The sequence below is a fragment of the Colletotrichum navitas genome, assembly GCF_030913465.1.
Source record: "Colletotrichum navitas strain CBS 125086 chromosome Unknown LY79scaffold_33, whole genome shotgun sequence".
Lineage (NCBI taxonomy): Eukaryota > Fungi > Ascomycota > Sordariomycetes > Glomerellales > Glomerellaceae > Colletotrichum > Colletotrichum navitas.
In genome coordinates this window covers 328,897-349,011 of record NW_026850579.1, presented here as the reverse complement: position 1 = coordinate 349,011, position 20,115 = coordinate 328,897, and the positions used below count along the sequence as shown (strand labels likewise).

Genomic DNA, 20,115 nt, shown 5'->3' with positions numbered 1-20,115 from the left:
CCCAGAACTGCCGAGAGAATGCATACATCTAGACAAGTATCTGTAACACGGGCAATACAACAGGTGCCGAATTTAACAACGCAAAATCCGGAATAGTCTGCTTCAAAAGCTACACTGTGATAGCTACGCATCATTGAAAAAAGAGATGGGTGGGCGCTGAACCCTTGCATCTTCTGCAAAATCTTTTTGTACTCACATGCATGTATACATGCAGTTGCAACGTAGGATTCTCTTAGAGTTTTACTAAATAATAAGCTTTGGGATTACTTGGGATAGGCCTTGGCTCAACGGTTAATGTGCTTTCCAGGGTCCACTGGTGTTCCTTGTTTGTTCATCCGAAATGACTAGTCATCCGAACTCCTGATGAGCGCTGTCTACAGTTGGGCCGCTTTTATACAATAGAACCTTAACTAAGAACCTGAGAGATAGTACTGTGTGTGACGTGGCCGTAACAGACTAGCGGTCATTTAAGGAGCGATTGCTGTACATTCTGATCCTCGTCTGATGATACTCGCAGTCGTCGCTACGACCATTTGCAAAGATACTCGCTTTGGACCGTTACAGGCTGGTCCGAAAGTATATTACCAGACTGTCTCCCTGTTGTCAAAATGAGGTAATGGAGAATGTCTTACATCCCGGATCAACAGACAGGACTGACATAAACTTAGTCCGTCAGCCATGGCATTCAGTCGACGTCCAGCCGACAAGCCTCTTCTCCTAGTCTTCGGCGCGCTGGCGCTGTCGATGGACATATCCAGCATTTCCAGAATCCGTGAAGCAACAAGTCGATCTCGCCAAGGCTGGCTACAAGACATCGTATCCGGCCTCCCGGCAGACTATACCACATGCCGCTCTGTCCTCTCCTCGCTGGGTCAAGACACTTCGTGCTATGAGGCAGGCGTGGAGCAACTAGATAACCTAACCCGCTTCTTCAGCAGAGACGTGACCGGTCAGGAGGCAGCAAGACTGGCGGCGTCAATATCCTTTCCGCTTCCCAACAAGTTGCTCATTCCGCTGGTCGTCGTCGCCCAGCTAGCGCAGTATGCCGAGTTCCTGGCCCGCACCGGCATAGGCCATGGCCAGCAGTCGCCAGGGCCAGACACGGCTGGCGGTACGCCCGAGGTGGAGGCTGTCGGCTGCTGTGTTGGTCTTTTGAGCGCGTTCGTCGCGTCCAGTTCCAAGAACGAGGCCCAATTCAAGATGCACGCGGCCGCAGCCATCCGGCTCGGCATGCTGATCGGAAGTGTGGTGGACATATTCGAGGGCCAGAACGGTCCCAAGTCAGGAGCCATCAGTATCTCATGGGACTTGGGAGAAGACAGCAGCAGCAGCAGCAGCAGCAGCGTGCCCTCGACACTTGATAGCATCCTGGCGGACTTCCCACAAACCTACATATCAAACCACCACGACCGCAACCGCGCCACCATCACCGGTCCCCTGCACACACTCTCCTCCTTACGGCATCGCCTTGAGATGGCATCCAACATGAGCTCCACCAATACCCCCGGCCTCCACGGCCGCTACCACGACTCCCGGCACTCGACCAGCTCGCTCGACGCTTTCTGCGACACGCACCCCGAGTTCCAGCTGCCAGACGCCTCGGTGTGTCGGGTGCCGCCACGCCTCAACGGTAACGGCGGGCGCGCAGTCCACGGCGGCCGCCTGCACCAACACGCGCTGCGGGCCATCCTGGTCGACAAGCTGCGGTGGTTCGAGACATTCCAGACAGTTCGGCGCGAGTTTCTTCGCGACGGCGAGATTGTCGTGTTTGGCCTCGAGCGACCCATACCGCCGTCCATGTCTGTCGAGCTTGCGACGAGAGTCGACTACAGCTACATGGCCGCCGTTACGGGCATAGGGTACAGCACGACGCCGGGCAACAACACCAGCCCGGACGGCTTACCGTACTCGGAGAACGACATAGCGGTGGTTGGCATGTCCGCAAAGGTGGCTGGCGCAGACAGCCTCGAAGCCTTCTGGGACGTGCTCTGCGCAGGCGTATCACAGCACAGCGAAGTGTCTCCGGACCGCTTCGGCGGCGGCTTCGGCATGGACAAAAGCATGTTCCGGACCGCCGCCCCCAAACGTTCACGCAAGTGGTTCGCCAACTTCCTCTCGGGCCCCGACGAGTTCGACCACCGCTTCTTCGGCAAGTCCCCGCGCGAGAGCGCCGCCATGGACCCGCAGCAGCGGCACATGTTGCAGGTCGCGTACCAAGCCGTCGAGCAGGCGGGCTACTTCAATAGCAAGCAGGACGAGACCAACGGCCGCGTGGGCTGCTTCGTCGGCTGCAGCACGTGCGACTACGAGCAGAACATCGCCTGCCACGACGCTTCTGCCTTCTCGGCCACGGGACAGCTGCGCGCCTTTATCGCCGGCAAGGTGAGCCACTACTTCGGGTGGACGGGGCCGGGCGTGACCATCGACACGGCATGCTCCTCGTCGGCGGTCGCCGTACACCAGGCGTGCCAGGCTATACTTGCCGGTGACTGCGATGCGGCGCTGGCCGGGGGCGCGTTTGTCATGTGCGGGCCGCAGTGGTTCCAGGACCTCGCGGGCGCTTCGTTTCTAAGTCCCACGGGCCAGTGCAAGCCATTCGACGCCGGCGCGGACGGCTACTGCCGCGGGGACGGCGTTGCAGCCGTGTTTCTGAAGCGGATGGACAAGGCCCTCGCGGACGGGGACGAGATCCTGGGCGTCATTGGGGCTACCGTGGTGCAGCAGAACCAGAACTCGACGCCCATTGTTGTGCCCAACGAAGCGTCGCTCTCGGACCTCTTCAGCACAGTGCTGGACAAGGCAGGTGTCCAGCCAGGCCAAGTTTCCGTGATCGAGGCTCATGGCACCGGAACAGCTGGTATGTATTACATCAACCCTAACCCTAACTTGGACCCCAACCCCGAGAGCAACAATGCCGTCCAACTCTCTCTGCCTGCCTTCGCTTCGTACACAGACATACACTGACATGGCATCAGTCGGGGACCCGGCCGAGTACGGCGCGATCCGACAAGTCTTTGGTGCCTCATCAAAGCGACAGACACCACTTTCGCTCGGGTCGGTGAAGGGATCCATCGGCCACACTGAGTGCACGGCGGGCGTCCTCTCGCTGATCAAAGTCATTCTCATGATGTGCAATGGCAGAATCCCTCCACAGGCCTCTTTCAACACCATCAACCCGTCTCTCAACGCCAGCCCTGCAGACATGATTGAAATCCACACCGGGTCCGACAAAGCGTGGGACGCCCCGAGTAAAGCCGCGCTTGTGAACAGCTACGGTGCCTCGGGGTCCAACGCTTGCATCCTCGTCAAGCAGCCTCCGCCGCCGCCGCCGCCGAGGGTGGTGGAAGCGGGAGAAGTGGCGCTTGCGGAGACCGGAGACCGGCAATTTCCATTCTGGCTCTCCGGTCACGACGAGGAAGGCCTGCGGCGAGGTGCTGGAGCACTACGCAAGTTCATCTCGGGTCTCGGGAGGAAGACGACAGCCAACAACAACAATAACAACGAACCGCCATCAATGGCCAAGATATCCGCGAGCGTATACCGTCAGAAAAGCCACACCCTACGCCGCGCGCTCTTCGTGAAAGCCTCGACGCTGGCCGAGCTCGAGCGTAAGCTCCAAGCATACGAGCATGCCCAGCTGCAAGCCGACACTTCCACATCGCTCCCAACCCCCAAGCCAGTCATTCTGTGCTTCGGCGGACAAGTATCGACTAGCGTAGGCCTCGACAGGGACGTCTTCGAGCGCATGGCGATCCTGCGCAAGCACCTCAACGAAGTCGACGCCGTCGCCACCGCACAAGGCGTCGGCAGCATCTACCCGTCCATCTTCGAAACCACGCCGGTCGCGGACCCTGTCAAGCTCCAGGTTGCACTCCTCGCACTGCAATACGCATGCGCTCGCAGCTGGATGGACTGCGGCATCACCCCAGCCGCCGTCGTCGGCCACAGCTTCGGCGAAATCACCGCGGCGTGCGTAGCCGGCGTGCTGAGCCTGCGGGACGCAGTCAAACTGGTCGTCAGACGCGCCAGTCTCGTGCGCGATCGCTGGGGCCCGGACAGAGGAGCCATGCTTGCCGTCGAGGCAGACCTGGCGGATGTGCAGGGCCTGATTGCCGAGTCCGGGGGCCAGGTAGCCGTGGCGTGCTACAACGGGCCTCGAAGCTTCACTCTCGCCGGATCCACCGCTGCCATCGAGGCGGTCGCGCAAAAGGCAGCCTTGACCTGCGCCGCTGCCCGAGGAGCCAGGCCTTTCAAGGCCAAGGTGTTGAACGTCACGCATGCCTTCCACAGTGTTCTTGTCGAGCCACACATTGTGGAGGAACTGGAACGGTGTGCCCAGACCTTGACCTTTCAGAAGCCGAAGATCCACATGGAGAAAGCGGATGAGCTCGGGGGTGCCGAAGACAAGGAGAGGCTGGGCCCGGCCTTCTTACCCAGGCAGATGCGGAACCCGGTATACTTCCACCATGCCATCGAGAGACTGGCCGAAAAGCACCAGAGTACGGGTGCCATCTTCCTCGAGGCAGGTTCCGCGTCCACCGTCACCAGCCTGGCCAGCCGGGCGCTCGTTGGCCAGTCGGATGGGGACTACTACAAGTTCCAGCCCGTAATCATCACCAGCACCCGGCCAGCGACCAGCTCTGCAAAGTGCTGGGATGGTCTCGTGGACGCAACAATCAAACTCTGGACGGCCGGCGCCGGGCCAGCCCTGCATTTCTGGGCACACCATCCCCTGCAAACCAGGAACGACCCATCGCCGCCCCTACTGCTCCCGCCGTACCAGTTCGAACCCTCGAGGCATTGGCTCGACCGTCTCCCTCCGCCCCGGGAGCTGTCACAAGAGGAAGAAGCCAGTGCCGGAACAGACAAGACCTCGGCCACCGGCTTGGTATGCTTCACCGGCTTGGCAGACGACGGTAACAGCAACAAGGTCAGGTTCCGTGTCGTCAGCGACCACCCCCAATACAAGAAGCTCGTCAACGGTCACAACATGGCGCGCACGGCAGGTATCTGCCCGGTGTTTGTGCAGCTGGACCTCGTCATCCAGGCTCTTTGCATGACCATGCGCACGCCTGTCGGACTTGAGAATAACGGACACAGCAACAGTTTGCTCATTGCATCAGGCCAGGAACCGCACATCCACAACGTGGTCTGCCTCGCACCACTCTGTGACAACCCGGCTCGCATGGTTTGGCTCGAGATTACGCCTGCATCGACTTCATGTAATCTCCTTCGCTCTGCCAACGGCGGCGACGAATATCTCGGAGGAGGCGATGGCGACAACAGGGGCGAGATTTCCTTCGAGCTGTATAGCACCGACATGGTCGACGATCCCCTGGCTTCAAACCTTGGGCTGTCCGAGAAGAACAAGATTCTGCACACGTCCGGGAAAATCAACCTCGCCTCCCGCAGCGACCCAGCAGCCAAACGGGACATTGAGCAATTCGCACGCCTCGTCAACATGGGCCAGATCACGCAGCTGCTGCACAGCAGCGCCGTGGACCTGGACATCAGTCTCTCACACGACAACGTGTACCACATGTTTGAGGAAGTCGTCGAGTACTGCGCCGAATACCGTGGTATCCAACGACTCGTATCTCGCAACAACCAGAGCGTCGCAATCGTGAATCGCCAAGTCGACGACGGCGGCAGCAGCTATGATGGCCGTCACTCGTGGCTCCAGCCCTGCGTGGCGGATACGCTAGCCCAGGTTGCCGGGATATGGATGAACTGCTTGGCCGTGGATCGGGAGCCCGGATGTCTGTATGTCTTCGGCGGACTGGAGCGGTGGCTGAGAGCACCAAGTCTGGATGAGGATATCAATGGTGGCCAACCGTCTGATATGCATCTGCTGGCGACTCACCACCGCACATCGAACAAGACGGCCGTTAGTGATGTATTCGCTTTCGATTCTCGTACTGGGAAGCTACTCGAGGTCATCCTCGGCATGGAATGGGCTAAGGTGCCGAGGTCGCATATGCAGAAGACGCTTGTGCGGTGCGCCGGAGCCCAACGTACCGGGCTTGCAGCACAGGGACTGGCTTCAGACCCGACAGGAGCGGGAGCAACGGAAGCAGCAGCAGCAGGAGCACAATATTCCAACCTCGCCAACCACCAGAAGATCGAAGACAAGGGGCAGAGACTCGCGCCGTCAGGAGTCTCCCATGCCAGGTATCCCTTGGCGGTGACAGGAGGCGCAGACACGCTAGACGTTGCTGGCAAGCTCAAGAGCATTCTGGTCGAGCTCTCGGGCATCGAGACGTGCAATCTTACCGACGACAGCGAGCTGGCGGACCTCGGCATCGACTCGCTCATGAACATGGAGCTGGCGTCTGAGATCCGAACTGCCTTCAAGCTTAGGATCAACGAGGGCGCCCTACTGGAGGCGGCAACCGTTGCTGACCTGACGCTGCATGTGCGGGAGCTCGTCGAAACACAAAATCCAGGCGTGCTGGCACGTGGAAACACGGCGTCGTCCACCCCAGTGTCGTCGGTCTTGGCGGCCGATGCGGATAATACCAAATGGAGTAGTCCAACCGCCGGGTCCGAGCCGGACCTTCCCACGCCGACTTCACCCCCGTCATCAGTCGGAGAAGAAGAGCGACGAGGCCAACGGAAGGGGGGTGTCCAGTCTCCTTGACAACTAAAGGCCCGCGAGGCTGTGGTGATGGAGTACGTCCGCACCATGACCCAAGGCTGGGCCGCCCCTTTAGAAATCGCTGCCGCCGCTGATGGCACAACCACCGCACCTAGAGCCACGAGAACTCAAGACCGCGTAGTGGTCGTGACAGGAGGCACAGGCGGCCTCGGCGCGCATCTCGTAGCGAAACTGGCCACAGATCCCAGCGTTGCCCGTGTTGTCTGCCTCAACCGCCGCAAGCCCAACAACAACAGCGATGCCACTGCCCGCCAGCTTCGAGCCATCCTCACCAAGACTGGCATAGACCTTGGCCACGCACGCTATTCTGCCGCGAGAGCAAAGCTCGACGTCCTCGAGACGGATCTTTCGCAGCCCGCGCTGGGCCTCGACCCCGCGGCATACCTCGATCTAACCCGCAGCGTCGGCGAGATTGTACACAACTGCTGGCTCATGAGCCTGGGGCGGGACATCAGCCACTTCGAGCCGCAGCTGCGCATCATGCGCCACATGCTCGACCTCGCGCGCGATGCGGCGCTGCGCCAGCCCCCGACGACGACGACGACGACGCCACATGCAATCACCTTCCAGTTCGTGTCATCGGTGGCGGTGGTTGGCCTCGCGCCCGCGGGCGCGGTACCCGAGGAGCGCGTGCGCGGTATCGAGAGCGTGCTGGCGGCCGGGTACGCCGAGGCCAAGTGGGCGTGCGAGCTGATGATGGACGCGACGCTGCACCGGTGGCCCGCCGGGGACGGTATGTTCCGGGCGATGGTGGTGCGCCTGGGCCAGATCGCGGCGTCGCGCGTGAGCGGCTACTGGAACGCGGGCGAGCACGTCTCGTTCATCATCAAGTCGTCGCAAACGCTCGGGGTGCTGCCACGGCTGGGCGGCGTGCTGACGTGGACCCCGGTGGAAGACGTAGCGGGCGCGTTGGCAGACTTGCTCGTCGTAGCGGCGCGGCCCTATGCAGTGTATCATGTGGATAACCCCGTGAGGCAGCCCTGGGCGGACATGATTGCTGTGCTGGCAAGGGAGCTTGGGTTGGATGATAACGGCGGCGAGTGTGCGGTTCCGTTTGCCGAGTGGGTGCGGCGGGTGCGCGAGGTCGGGCCGCGAGCCGGGAACCCGGCGTATGTGCTCGTTGACTTCCTCGAGGCTAACTTCGTGCACATCTCGTGTGGCGGCCTGTTGCTTGAGACAAGCCGTTCGCGGGAGCACTCGCCCACGATGCGTCAAGTTGGGCCCTTTGGCCAAGATTTGACGCGTTTGTTTATTCGGAGGTGGAAGGAATCGGGCTTCTTGTCGCCGTAGCTTATGATCAATGGTTTTCTGTAGTTGCGGTGGTAAGGAAAGGCAACTCGACCCCAAAAGATTCAACGCTGACCTCATAAGACAAGGAGAGAGAGAAGAGAGACGGTTATTTAGGGAGCAATTATTTTATTGTCTCTAGCTTCGAGGCCGTTGGGCCTGCTTATAGCAAGTATCTACTAGCACTTGGAACCTTCGACCAATAAGCTGTGTGGCGCAGGAGTCTGAAAATGTCGACGGATTGGCTCTTTATAGGTAGGGAGGATTTAAGGCAAGGGCTTGAGGAACTGACGTGCTATTGGACCTTTGGCCCCGTTAAGTAAGTAGTCTTTGTAGTATTAAGTATTTAGCAAGTAGGGTTAGTATTGTTACGACCCAACAAGTTACAGGCGATGTTGCCCCACCAGGCAAGACAACGAGCAGGCAACACGACCTTTGTACGAACCAACAGGAAGAATGACTCCCCGGAAAGGAAGAACTAGGATACGAGTCACGTGACGATAAGATAAGGTGATCACTCCGCAAGGTCCACCGAGCGATCACCAAGACCCACTGAGCGATCAGTGGCATCCACTGAGCGCTCAATGGGGCAAGCAAAGTGATCAGAACCAGCGAGGTTGAAGTTCGCGATCAAGGACAGAAGGAACGGGACTCGTATATAGGATGGACTTAGACGCACTCAAGGACAGACTTCCATAGCTCTTCAGCAATCAACTTGTGATACATTCTCTGAATACCTTTCAGTATCCAACTTAGTGATTCATTGACAAAAAGCTACCGTATCCTCTCATCAAATGTAAAATCCGCACGGGCCACGGGCTGCTGGAAAGGGGTAAGCGGGCTGGCAGAAACAGGCATCTAGATGTGGCAAATGCAGGGATTCATTTACGTCAGCAGCAGGCTAGGTGGCAAGGGTTAGGGTTACATGGGTGGGTGTGTGTAGGTAGGTTGACCGCCTGTTATAATATGACTAGCGTGTGGCCCGTGCGGATTTTACATTTGATGAGAGGATACGGTATACGAGCTATCCTTACGACTATTGACCACCCGACTGATCACCGAGTGATCAACAGACCAACAAGCCTACATTACTGTTACCGAGTATCGACCTCAGCTATACTATTAGCGGAAACCCTACTGTCGGATTACTGACCGTAACACACATCCGGAAATACCGTGAGGATAGAGGTTAAGTTATTTTGCTCGTGTCACATCACTTTTGGAACAACATTTTACGAGAGGTGGCGCCAATTATGGAAATGTAGATGCAACTCAACGACGTCAGGTTCCACTTGGTTGGCCGATTCTGGCCGAAAATCAGCATGCCGGATTCATTAATCGTGCACACGGAAGTGTCGGAACTGTCCCCTTAAACAAGGGTACAGGTAGAATGCCAGAGCAATTTGGTCGGCGGCCAGAGACTAACCCTATTTAGAAGGCACTGCCACTACCGCCACTTCTACCGCCACTACAACCACCGCCCTTTTTGCCGTAAATCCACTATCGCTTAACGCTAACAGACGCCTACGTTACCTAAGATTAAGCCCTTATATCTAACCTTTAAAAAGTACTAGCAACATATATAAACTTACTATTATAATAAAGATATTACTCTTTTATTAAATAGGTTATATAATATAGTAGATTTTTAAATTAATTGTAGCTGTTGCCTCTTTTTTGCCTTGACTTTAAATCGCTTAAATCTGAGGAGTTTTTAACTTTATGTAACTTTCTGAATCCTGGCCTTGTCATTGGTCAGTTAAGTCGGAATATTGTTTTTGCTGGCGCTGACATAATATACTCCGAAATAGGCTTAACCCACTGGCCGCCGACCAAATTGCTCTGGCATTCTACCTGTACCCTTAAACAAACAAACCATCCATTAATATATTTTAAGGTAGTATGTCCGAAAGCATGTCCGAAAGCATATGAAATGTTGCGGATAAATAGGGACCGCGCAGGACGTAACGCCTCTAAGTTAGCCTTTAAACTTTAAATTCACAGATTCAGGCGGGGCCCTTTGTTCATTCGTTTAGTTCACAAGCGCCCGTAGTAAGGAGAGAGAATATTAATGGCGTTCTATGTGCTGCCGTGCTGTGTTATTTAGGGGAATGGAATGGAAATACGCCTTTTGGCACAGCGAATAGGTCGTCGCAACACGACATGAGGTACATATAATCTTTCATCCCATGTTCGAACATTCTAGAAGGTGTACAGAAACATTTCAGTTGTAGGCATCAACATCTCGGTAAAGCATCGTTTGATCGCCCTTCAAACACAAAAGTGTTATACATAAGGCTATCGTGGTGCTTGGCATATTGGCCACTGTCGGTGAGCTCCGTGGCGTAGCTTTGGACCCGGCAGCCGGATTCAAGGAGGCGAGTCAGCACCTATTCCACACCGAACGCTTTTCCAGGCGCCGCAGCGACATCTTCGTAAAACAGAACTTGCAAAATAACTCAACCCTACCTAATTTTTATATTATATTTACTACTAAAGTGTTTTATAGGAAATTTTCCTTATTTTTAGAGCCTAGCAATAGTAGATTATTAAGCTTAGAAAACATACTATATTCTAGTAGGAATACACTGTTTTTACCTTTCTAAGTGGTAGAGAAGTAGAGGTAGTGCATAACTAGGGGATTTAAGTTATACTCTGTACATGTTAAAGTGCTAAGGTATATAGCAGTCACTAAAGTACAAACAAGAAGGGGGTGCCTCTACTTTTAATATACTTTGTCAATTAACAGTCTAATTTGCGCTAGTAGGCCAACACCCCACTCCAGACTACTATAACCTAGAGGCCTAGTGTTCAAATCCCACCCTGAGAGCACATATATAAAAAGTCTAATAGCCTTACTAGACCTAGTCTATAGCTTATCTAGGTTAAGGATAGGAGCATTAGTCAGTATATCCCTTAGCATAAAAATAGGCCTAAGTCTTAAGCGCTCTTAGGTCTAGGGGGTGTGTCAAAGTGCTAAGGTATATAGCAGTTGCTAGAGTATAAACAAGAAGGGGGTGCCTCCACTTTTATTGTACTTTGTCAGTACAACGGTGATATTTTGAAACAGGAGTCAAGCGTTACCCCAGTTCTGCTGATACTGTTGGACTCCATGCCTATTAACATAGACAGTGCCTTTGTATGAAAATGTGAGTATAAAGGACGTGAAAAGAATTGCGTTCGTCTCAATATTTCTGTCCTGTCATCACACCATCTCATCCCATCATCATTGCAACATCCCACCGGGCCAATCGCACAACTCTATCTCATAACCTACATCACAACACAAACGTTGAAAGTTTACAACATACATCAAAATGCGTTTCCAGATCACCTTCGTTGTTCTTGCTACCTACGCCGCCTCTGTCATGGCTGGAGCCTGCGAGGATTGCCAGAGGACTTGCCCCAAGCCCAGTGAGGCCGAGTGCAGTAAGTCAACTTCCGCAATTATTATTTAAACAAGTACTGACCACTGCGGTTGATAGACACTTTCTGTGCTCCCACCTGCAACGGAAAGCGATTCGTCGCATAAGTGGCGCCTTGCACATGATTCTGGGGAGGTTAGACAGAAGATAGTATTTTAGTAAAATACGCACACCTCACTTTCAAACGGGACTTTTGGTGACGTATAGTGTCGTGAGGACTATTGCGGGTTTTGTCAGGGCGCTTCGCTGGCAAACAGTGACTGCGTGCGTGATTACATCTACCCAAAAAAACAAGCGACCGATTCAGAATATTGATATGTTTATTTGACACTAGGTTTCTCTGCAATAGTACGGCTTGCACTGGAATGATCACATGCCCATTCCCAGGCCACGGCAGTTTTTCCTTCTAAAGCAGGGACTATTTAGAGGCTGCCGTTTTTGGTTACTAAAAACAGCACTTAGTGGTCGTTTCTGATCTAAAAAGAAAGAGTGTAAGGGCCAGATTAGTAGTTAGGTCAGTGACGACTAGCGAATACCTGGTGTTGTATGTTTTTGGTTCCTCTACAGCCGTATGTTTTGTTTTGCTCCGGTTGGCGACGACGACGACGACGACGACGACAACAACAACAACAACAACAACAAACCTCGAGCCAACAATAATTGTCCACGGGCCAACAGGGTTTATCATTTGCAGGCTGTTGGCGGAGAAAGACGGTTCCAACTTTTTCAAGTCGGAAAGAGCCGTGTGCGTGCGGCTATGGATTTGCGCGACGTAGTGAGCGCAAGATCAAGTGCTCAGGTTTGTTGCCGTGCGGCAGCTGGGTGCGCAAGTCATTTGAATGCGTTTTGAATTGGGATGATTGGAAAGTTATGGTCTCTGCAATTTAATGCGATTGGGTCGATAGCGTCCCATTTTTCTGACCCATCTGAAACGGAAGTCTGGGTATGAAGTTGGCAGAGAACCTCTCTCGCCTAACCGACCTCGGCGCTGTCGATTAACTTCTGGTGACAATATTGACTATCAGGGTGAGTAGCTAGTCATGGTCTGCTTACTCGCGCCAAATAACCTACCATGATGTTTTGCAGCCGGTATGAATCAACCTATAGCAGTAGCCCCGTTCGACGATGAACATGGCCTCTCTACTACATTGACTTACGGTAATAGATGATGACACTCCCGCTGATGGTGGCGAGGACAACTATGAAGAACATCGAAGTCTATCGACTTTGAGAAACTCCTTAGTAGATAGGCCATCAACGTCCATGACTGACGGAATGGGCTGAAGCAATGAGCTTTTTTTGCAGCCCGCATCATTTGTTCGTCGTTTCTTACTCTTGTAACAAGATGGTTCGGCTTTCCGTCCACCTGAGCTCACAGTCGCCAGGTTCTTAACACGATCCAGAACCAACTTGATCGATCTGAGTTCCCCAAGATACCTCTACACCTGGATGCCCAAGCATTCAGATTGGACCAGCTGTCATCTCGGCATATCACGTCGCCAGAAACCTCTGACAATAATCCCAGTGTATTGTTCTGGTGACACGCCTACTCCGGATGAACCCATTGCATGATTGTCCTCTCCCAACAAGACATTGCCAATCGAGGTCTCGCCAGCCCTTTCGGGGTGTTGTTCAAGACCTCCTTAGACTCAATGAGCAAATATCTTCGCATTCTGTCAGCGTTTCAGTGGCAGCATCTTCTGGGTTGGTAGATAGGGGAAAGAACGCCTGAAACTTTAATCAATGCTTGGATATGATCATTACTCTCATTTGACTCGGAGCCGACCTTTTCGGCCGCATCTGTGCTCTTCTTGATGGCCGCCGTACCTGGTCTTCCAATCCGAGATAGCAGCTACATGCAGGCAGCGTTCAGCATTCTCGACGCCATGATCGCCCGAGAAAACATCGTAGCTCGCTGTCTAGAAGAAGGGCTGGAAAAGTTGCAAGAAATGGTACATCTTCACCAAGTCCAGCATCCCGCACCGCCAACAGCCATGGGAGGCTACCAGAACGACATCTAGCTCTTGTTGCGCAACGACGTCGTAAGCCAAAACTTATCTGCCGGACAACGTCCCGCTACAGGTAGCACAGACAAAGGCCTGCCATCGGAGTAATAAATGTTTTCAATCGCAGGTTCACTCGACTGTGAACCTAGCCTGGCCGGCTTCGACGACGACCAACTCACAGGGTACTGGCTGGATAGCGACTCTATCGTGCCCTCAGTTGACTTTAGTGGAGCGCTCTCATAAAGTTCATCACATGAAGAGCCACATGTAGGTAATTGAGCCCGACGTCAATTTTCTGGGGCTATTTAAAGAGTCTGCAAGGTGATGGCGGCGGCCTCGGCAGAAAGTGTGGGAGCCGCCGTGTATAGTTTGACTTTTTTGCTAATCAAAATGGCCAATCGGGTAGGTTATACTTTACAGGTAGAGGTTGCTGGGAGAAACCTTGCAAACGTGAGTAGTGTGCTTGCAAGTAAAGGTTCACCAATATTGGAGTTCAAGAAGCCGGGCTGCAGTATCTGCTCTGAATGACGAGTACGCCGTACGCCCTTCAAGAAAAAGATGCAAATGCTGATAGGGACATGGCTGCCGAAGTGCTCTCCGTCAGTTGTCAGATATCAAAACAGGCGGCCAGCGGATCTGAACACTTCCCGCCCCGCGTTTTCCTCCGTTTTGGTATCCACCCCCGGACCACCTACCCCGGACCCACGAGCTGGTAAAGATGACGACCAAGTTCGGAATGCTTAGGCTCGAGTCGCCTGACTGAGGGCCTGGCCTTGGCGCGAATTGGATATTATAGGGCTCTCGGCGTTGGCTTCGCCGTCGGCTCCATCACTTGAACTCTGCTGAGCCAGAGAGTTCACATTACCCCCACTTAGTCATTACCTTGAACTCAAATGATTCGCGGTCCTTTTTCAAGGCTCACGAACCGTAACATCTCATCTTCAGCTCCTTATCCATTCTTTCGGAAACAACAATCATGGACCACGAGAAGAAGGGCCCGTCGGGCTTGGAGAACCTGTCCCTAGAACAGAGTGCCAAGTTCGGCCAAGTCGACGACCTCAACGTAGAGCCCGGCCATGAGCTTCACAAGCGTCTCGAAACCCGCCATGTTACGATGATTGCGCTTGGCGGCGCTTTGGGAACAGGATTGTTGATTGGAACGTAAGGGGAATTTCCCATCACGAAGATCGTGGGCCTCAACTAATCAGTTGGCAGTGGCTCTGCCCTCGTCAAGACAGGCCCGGCAGGAATCCTCATCGACTACTCCATCATCGGTTGTCTCGTCTTCCTCGTCATGGCCGCCCTAGGCGAGATCATCTCCTACATGCCTCTATCTCATGGCTTCGGTGGTTATGCAACACGTTTTGTCGACCCGGCACTTGGTTTCGCTACTGGCTATACCTACTTCTTCAAGTACCTCTTGGCAACGCCCAACCAGCTCTCTGCCTTCGCTCTCATCATGAAGTTTTGGGTCGGTGAACGCGTCAACCCGGCTGTCTTTATCACAATTGCCCTGGTTCTCATTCTCTTGATAAATAGCATCAGCGTCAAGGCTTTTGGCGAGTTCGAATTCTGGCTTTCTTCTTTGAAGGTTGTCATCATGGTTGGGGTTATCCTGCTACTGTTCATCTTGGCCCTTGGCGGAGGACCCACTGGCGACCGTCCCGGATTCAGATACTGGTCCGATCCGGGGGCATTTGCTACATACAAGGTCGAGGGCGCCCAAGGCCGTCTTCTCGGTGTGTGGAGCGCCATGGTCGCCGCCGTCTACGCTTTCACAGGAACCGAGCTTGTCGGTGTGACGGTAGGCGAGGCCAGCCACCCACGGCTCAGCATGCCACAGGCTGTCCGCTTAACATTCATGCGTATCGTCTTTTTCTATGTCATCTCCGTCTTCCTGCTGGGAATGGTGGTCCCTTACAACAGCGCTGAACTCGTCTTCGCTGCATCAGCCAAGACCAGCGCCGCTGCCTCGCCGTTCGTGGTCGCCATCACTATCGCCAAGATCAAGGGCCTCGACCACGTCATCAATGGCTGCCTCGTCGTCTTTGTGTTCTCTGCTGCCAACTCCGATATCTACATCTCTTCCCGCACGCTGTACGGTATTGCTGCTGATGGCAAAGCCCCTCGTATCTTTACGCGGACCACGAAAGCTGGCGTTCCATACGTGGCGCTAGGCTTGTGTGGAGCGTTTTGCTGCTTGGCGTACATGTCTGTCAGTTCCGGCGCGGCAGCAGTGTTTGGCTATTTGACCAACGTCGTCACTGTCTTTGGTAAGTCGGCTTTTGTGGCGGAAATAAACACAGAAAACAAACTAACACGTTCTTCAGGCTTGCTGACCTGGATCTCTATTCTGGTGTCCCACATTTTCTTTTGCCGCGCTCGCGAAGCCCAAGGTATCGATTCGGCATATATTCCCTACCGTGCTCCTTTCGGAGTTTGGGGTTCCTACATTGCTGTCGGATTCCTCATCCTTCTGACGCTTACCAAGGGCGTCGAGGTCTTTGTCGGCACTTTTGATTATAAGAACTTCATTGTGCAGTACATTGGTATCCCCGTATACCTAACATGCATATTTGGATTCAAAATCATGAAGAGGTCCCGCCGTGTGCGCTCAGCCACGGCTGATTTGGTAACAGGTGTGCCGCGTGAGACTGTGGCTGAAGAGAAGGAGGCATTCGAGGCCGAGAGGCGAGAAAAGGAGGCTGCTTCTGGGAAGAAGGGTGTATTGGCCAAGGTTTATCGCAAGGGGTTTGCGTGGCTGTTTTAGGTATATTCATTGTAGTTCAAGGCTAACGCGCCCAAACCCTCATAGCAACGGGGTGAGAATCAAGGCCACCTTTACAAAATTGTATGTTTCTAGACTGTATTCTTTACGTGATATTTTCCTCTGGAAATGTACCTGATACGCGAAATTGTGTCTAAACAGAATAGCCAGAATGCTCAACGACCCGTTGCAACTGCTTTGGTCGAGGCCTTGAGGAAACTGCACTGTAGTCGAATTTTTGACGATTGATTCCAGGCCACGCTGCGTCAAGTACTCGATAACTCGTAAAACCAAGCCTTCCAGAAAGAATTCATGGGCGGACCGAGCATGGGATTCCTCAACGATGGGCCAGCTCTTCTCACTGCTATCTCTAAGAGTTTGGAACTGGAGAGATCTTTCTACGCCACGACGCCCCATCACAAGTCCTGGCGACATTGTTGTGTGGTTGCGATATCGAAACCTTAGCTCTGAGAAAGTCGAACAGAGCAGCCTTTAGCTAGCGAGGGCATGAGCCGGTGGTTTACTACAACAACTTCCTCCCCGGCAATGTTATTGCCAGGCCATGCCAGTCTCCCGACGGGCGTTGTAACTACCATCTCTTTGCTATCATTGATTGGGAGCTTTCTAGGTTCTTCGCTGCCTCGCACGGGCTGAGCCTCTGGGATATCTGCCTTAGTGGTACTGACTGCCTGGCCTGCTTCTACTTGCTCCTGAAGAGACGAAAGGATCTGGTGCCTTCTTCCTTGGCCTGGGTCTCCGGGCTATAAGTCATGCAGATTCTTTTCGAATCTAGACAGAAAGTGCACCGATCGACTGCTCTAAAACCCCGGCACAGATCCGCAAAATCCTTGGGTCGTCTCCTTCTCAACGAGGAACAGAGATTCCAACTATTCACCCAGCGTAGCAACTCCGAATTTACCCAAGGGAAACAGTAATTACCTTGATCAGGTACAATCCTGGCTGCCGAGTCTACCATATCAGGCCTCTTGACGAGCTTCGGCCGCTGTCATCCTCTCTTTGCAAGGTGCTACACCGAACCCCTGTAGCTTCCACCGACGCCATCCCATCCAAGCCCCAGTCTCTGTTTTTACATGGAAACGAGGCAGAGGGGCAGGAAGTGCCCGAATGATGCGGCGCGCTCATCGTATGTCTCTCGGCTGGATGTGAGCGCTGGATAACAAGACCCGTGGCACAGGCTTGTCACCAGTGGTAAGAATATTCCACTAGAACGGTGTGAACTCAACTACTCGTATCCCATCATGGGTAAGACTCAAGAAAAAGTATTGAACGGATAGAGGCATACTGATCCCCCGCTAGGTAATCCTGAGGTCGTCCCCCCAGTCTGCGATCCCCCTTCCAATGAACCATTGATTTCCACGTCCGAGTTCTCCTAGTAACCCGAGCTTCGCCTTGAAGACCCATATCCCGCTGCTCCCCGTGTCACTACGGCGCAGTGGCATGCCCTCCGCGCAAAGCCGTCAGTCTGTGGCATCCGAACATCCATCCACTTGCCGGCGGCACTAGGCCAATGGCAACCACCTAGCTGGGCCTAAATAAGAAACAGCACCACCCCAGGTCGTCCCCCCATCCCCCACCTCAGCCACCCACTGACCGCCGTTTCTAACATCCCTCTCGACCTCCGGCTGGCCCCAGAACCGGTTCCCCGTCTCGCGCTCTCCCCACCATTACGCGGACATTGCATGGCTGATAAGAAATGGATTCGATCCAGTCCAGTAGGCGGTCGAGACCCTATCCGGAGCCGTCAACAGATGGCAGACATGCCGTCTTCATCCGAGCACGTGCGGCCCCCGTGCATGTTGTGTGCTGCCATCCCCCGCCTTGTTCCCTCCACACTTGTGTGTCGAGATTGTGTCCCGAAGGAAACCCAAGATAAAGATGTTATCCAATAAGAGAAGGGATAGACACCGAGATCTCGATTTTCACGGCCCTGGCCCCCCGGTGTGATCCCACCAGCACACATATCTGCCACCTCTCCTTTAATACCGGCGGTACGCTGCACGTCATCGCCCGTCGCCCTCAGCATCATGCCACCGAGCACACCGCCTTACTGAAGGGGACCGTGAGCTCGTCTAGTCTTTGGCTTCCCCGCCCCCGGTAGAGCCGCCCGTCAATGCTTCCGGGCTGCGGTCATGTGGCGTGGGGCGGGCCATCGGCAAGCGAAGGGAAACGGTAGTCACGGGTTGACCACTCGCTGTCACGTTATGAACATACGGGATCCGGGGCAAATGGTTCAACAGGTACGAGTTTGATTTGAGCGATGAGGCTCTTCTGCGCAAAACCCAAGTCTATCAGCAAAGAAACCATCAATCTCTGCATCAGATATAATGCTATCCACGCCGTGCCAATCTCCCGAGGCATCGCCCCTTGATTCCATGAAAATCTAGGTGAGGTATCAATCGAGACAGGATGGTGTCACATCGTAGAATGGAAAGTTAAGAAAAGTTGAAATGCCGGTCATCAAGCCATCATCGTAAATCTATGCAGTCATGCATATTCCGTATGTTCGTCGTGAATCATCATTGTGCGTCGATATATACCTGCCCCTTCATAGGGGATGCAGATCACTGCAGGCCGAACGCGGGATATCGTTATGGTTGCCATTTATGCATTGTTGTAAAACGTATAGTGAGTGCCGCTGAGGGCAATCTATCCCGGCTTATGGGCTGGGGGTCGAGTATTCCATGATCTCGATGGAGTAGTAAGGGAGCTCCTGTGCCAGTGTGCCGCTGTCGCAGAAGATGAATGTTCCCTCAACTTCGCTCTCGGGCTCTTCGAGCTCGTCAATGCGAGCGGGAGGCGGGTCTTGAAATTGCAAATGGATGAAGCTACGCCGGTCTCCGACTCGTCGTCGAAGTCTACGGGCGCTAGAGCCGAGAGCGTCAGGGTCGAGAGGGGTCCAGTCCTCGTGGTCAGAGTCACTGCGCTCCGAGATGGTGCGCTTGCCGATGCTTGAGCCGTGAGATCTCCGCTTGCGCATTCTCAGCTCCCGCTGCGTGCGAACAAATTCGCGGTGAGCTGCCTCATCTTCATCCAAGTCCTCATCTGAATCCTCAGAGCTAGAGAGGCCACAGTTCAGGTCTCGCATCTTGCGCGTCAGGGCGGGAGGCAGCTCTTTGGGCGCCGGAGCTCGCGAACGAGAGCGGACCGAGGCTGGGGAGGAGAAGCCTGAGGGCGCGATGGTGCCCGTGCGGTCTTGATCCATGGGATCAAAGTCGGAAAGTTCTTCGAGAGTGAAATTGGCCTTGGAAGCGGCGGCCGTGGCAGTAGCACGATGGCTTTCCTGACGAGTTTCCTGACGAGTGTTCTGGGCCGGCGGGGTGACTATAGACTCTGATTCCGATTCGGACGCAGAGTCAGAATCATCATCTTCTTCGACTTCCTCGTCCGATTCCTCCTCGGAACTACCGTCAACAGCCATCGTCGCAGTTCCCGGGACAAACATTGGAGCAGGCATCGGCACTAGCATCGGTGCCGAAGGTAAAGAGGGGAAATTCATGGGAACATCGTCATCCTCGTCCTCCGACTCCTCGTCATCATCTGAGTCTTCCTCTTCGTCGTCACTGTCTTCCTCCTCCTCATCTTCGTCGTTTTCGGTCACCAATTGCACTGCCCTATCTTCTTCCGATTCAGACTCGGTATCTTCCTCGTCGTCATTTGACGAGGAGTCTTCGGACGAGCTGCGGGGCGACAGCTGAGCAAAACGGTTAGATGGCGTGAAGCTGAATTCATGGCCGTTGCCAGTAGGCTGAATACCAGAGTCCTCCAACAAGGTCGGACGACTGGGGTTGTGCCATGGTGGCTGGTGTCGTGCGGTGAACTTGGGGTTGATCATTGGTGTGGTAGAAGTAGGGGTTTGAGGCGGTGAGTCTGGTCCCCTCAGAGGATCCAGCATCATGCTGGGTGTGGTTGGTCGTGCTTTACGAGGCATTGACAGTGGGGGCTGCGATGGAC

General features: G+C 54.2%; 4 protein-coding genes across 4 annotated transcripts; 3 read left to right on the top strand and 1 right to left on the bottom strand.

Moving 5' to 3' along the window:
- The first annotated feature begins 224 nt into the window (after window positions 1–224).
- Window positions 225–8,350, top strand: LY79DRAFT_608068 (beta-ketoacyl synthase domain-containing protein). Its single transcript, XM_060561903.1, has 4 exons — window positions 225–613; window positions 669–2,857; window positions 2,976–6,586; window positions 6,659–8,350. The coding sequence occupies exons 1-4, from the start codon at window positions 609–611 to the stop codon at window positions 7,946–7,948; spliced, it is 7,095 nt and encodes a 2,364-aa protein (XP_060413744.1). The 5' UTR covers window positions 225–608; the 3' UTR covers window positions 7,949–8,350.
- A 2,712-nt stretch (window positions 8,351–11,062) lies between these two features.
- LY79DRAFT_555506 (EC11 protein) lies at window positions 11,063–11,670 on the top strand. Its single transcript, XM_060557931.1, has 2 exons — window positions 11,063–11,374; window positions 11,431–11,670. Exons 1-2 carry the CDS (start codon window positions 11,263–11,265, stop codon window positions 11,475–11,477), a joined length of 159 nt encoding a protein of 52 aa, XP_060413743.1. The 5' UTR covers window positions 11,063–11,262; the 3' UTR covers window positions 11,478–11,670.
- A 2,682-nt stretch (window positions 11,671–14,352) lies between these two features.
- On the top strand, window positions 14,353–16,146 carry LY79DRAFT_659727 (amino acid permease; the record flags this gene model as incomplete). The annotated part of the gene is made up of 3 exons (XM_060562752.1): window positions 14,353–14,537; window positions 14,592–15,649; window positions 15,707–16,146. The coding sequence occupies 3 exons, from the start codon at window positions 14,353–14,355 to the stop codon at window positions 16,144–16,146; spliced, it is 1,683 nt and encodes a 560-aa protein (XP_060413742.1).
- Window positions 16,147–18,820: 2,674 nt separating this feature from the next.
- LY79DRAFT_590653 (uncharacterized protein) lies at window positions 18,821–20,059 on the bottom strand (the record flags this gene model as incomplete). The annotated part of the gene is made up of 1 exon (XM_060561183.1): window positions 18,821–20,059. The coding sequence occupies one exon, from the start codon at window positions 20,057–20,059 to the stop codon at window positions 18,821–18,823; it is 1,239 nt and encodes a 412-aa protein (XP_060413741.1).
- Window positions 20,060–20,115: the final 56 nt, after the last annotated feature.

What these genes read in the sequence shown, in the direction of transcription:
- LY79DRAFT_608068 (XM_060561903.1), top strand. An exon ending in TCATGGCACCGGAACAGCTG is followed by an intron (nt 2,858 to 2,975) that starts GTATGTATTACA and finishes ACATGGCATCAG; the next exon opens with TCGGGGACCCGGCCGAGTAC. An exon ending in CGACTTCACCCCCGTCATCA is followed by an intron (nt 6,587 to 6,658) that starts GTCGGAGAAGAA and finishes AAGGCCCGCGAG; the next exon opens with GCTGTGGTGATGGAGTACGT.
- LY79DRAFT_555506 (XM_060557931.1), top strand. Translation starts at nt 11,263, where the DNA reads ATGCGTTTCCAGATCACCTTCGTTGTTCTTGCTACCTACGCCGCCTCT. An exon ending in GCCCAGTGAGGCCGAGTGCA is followed by an intron (nt 11,375 to 11,430) that starts GTAAGTCAACTT and finishes TGCGGTTGATAG; the next exon opens with ACACTTTCTGTGCTCCCACC.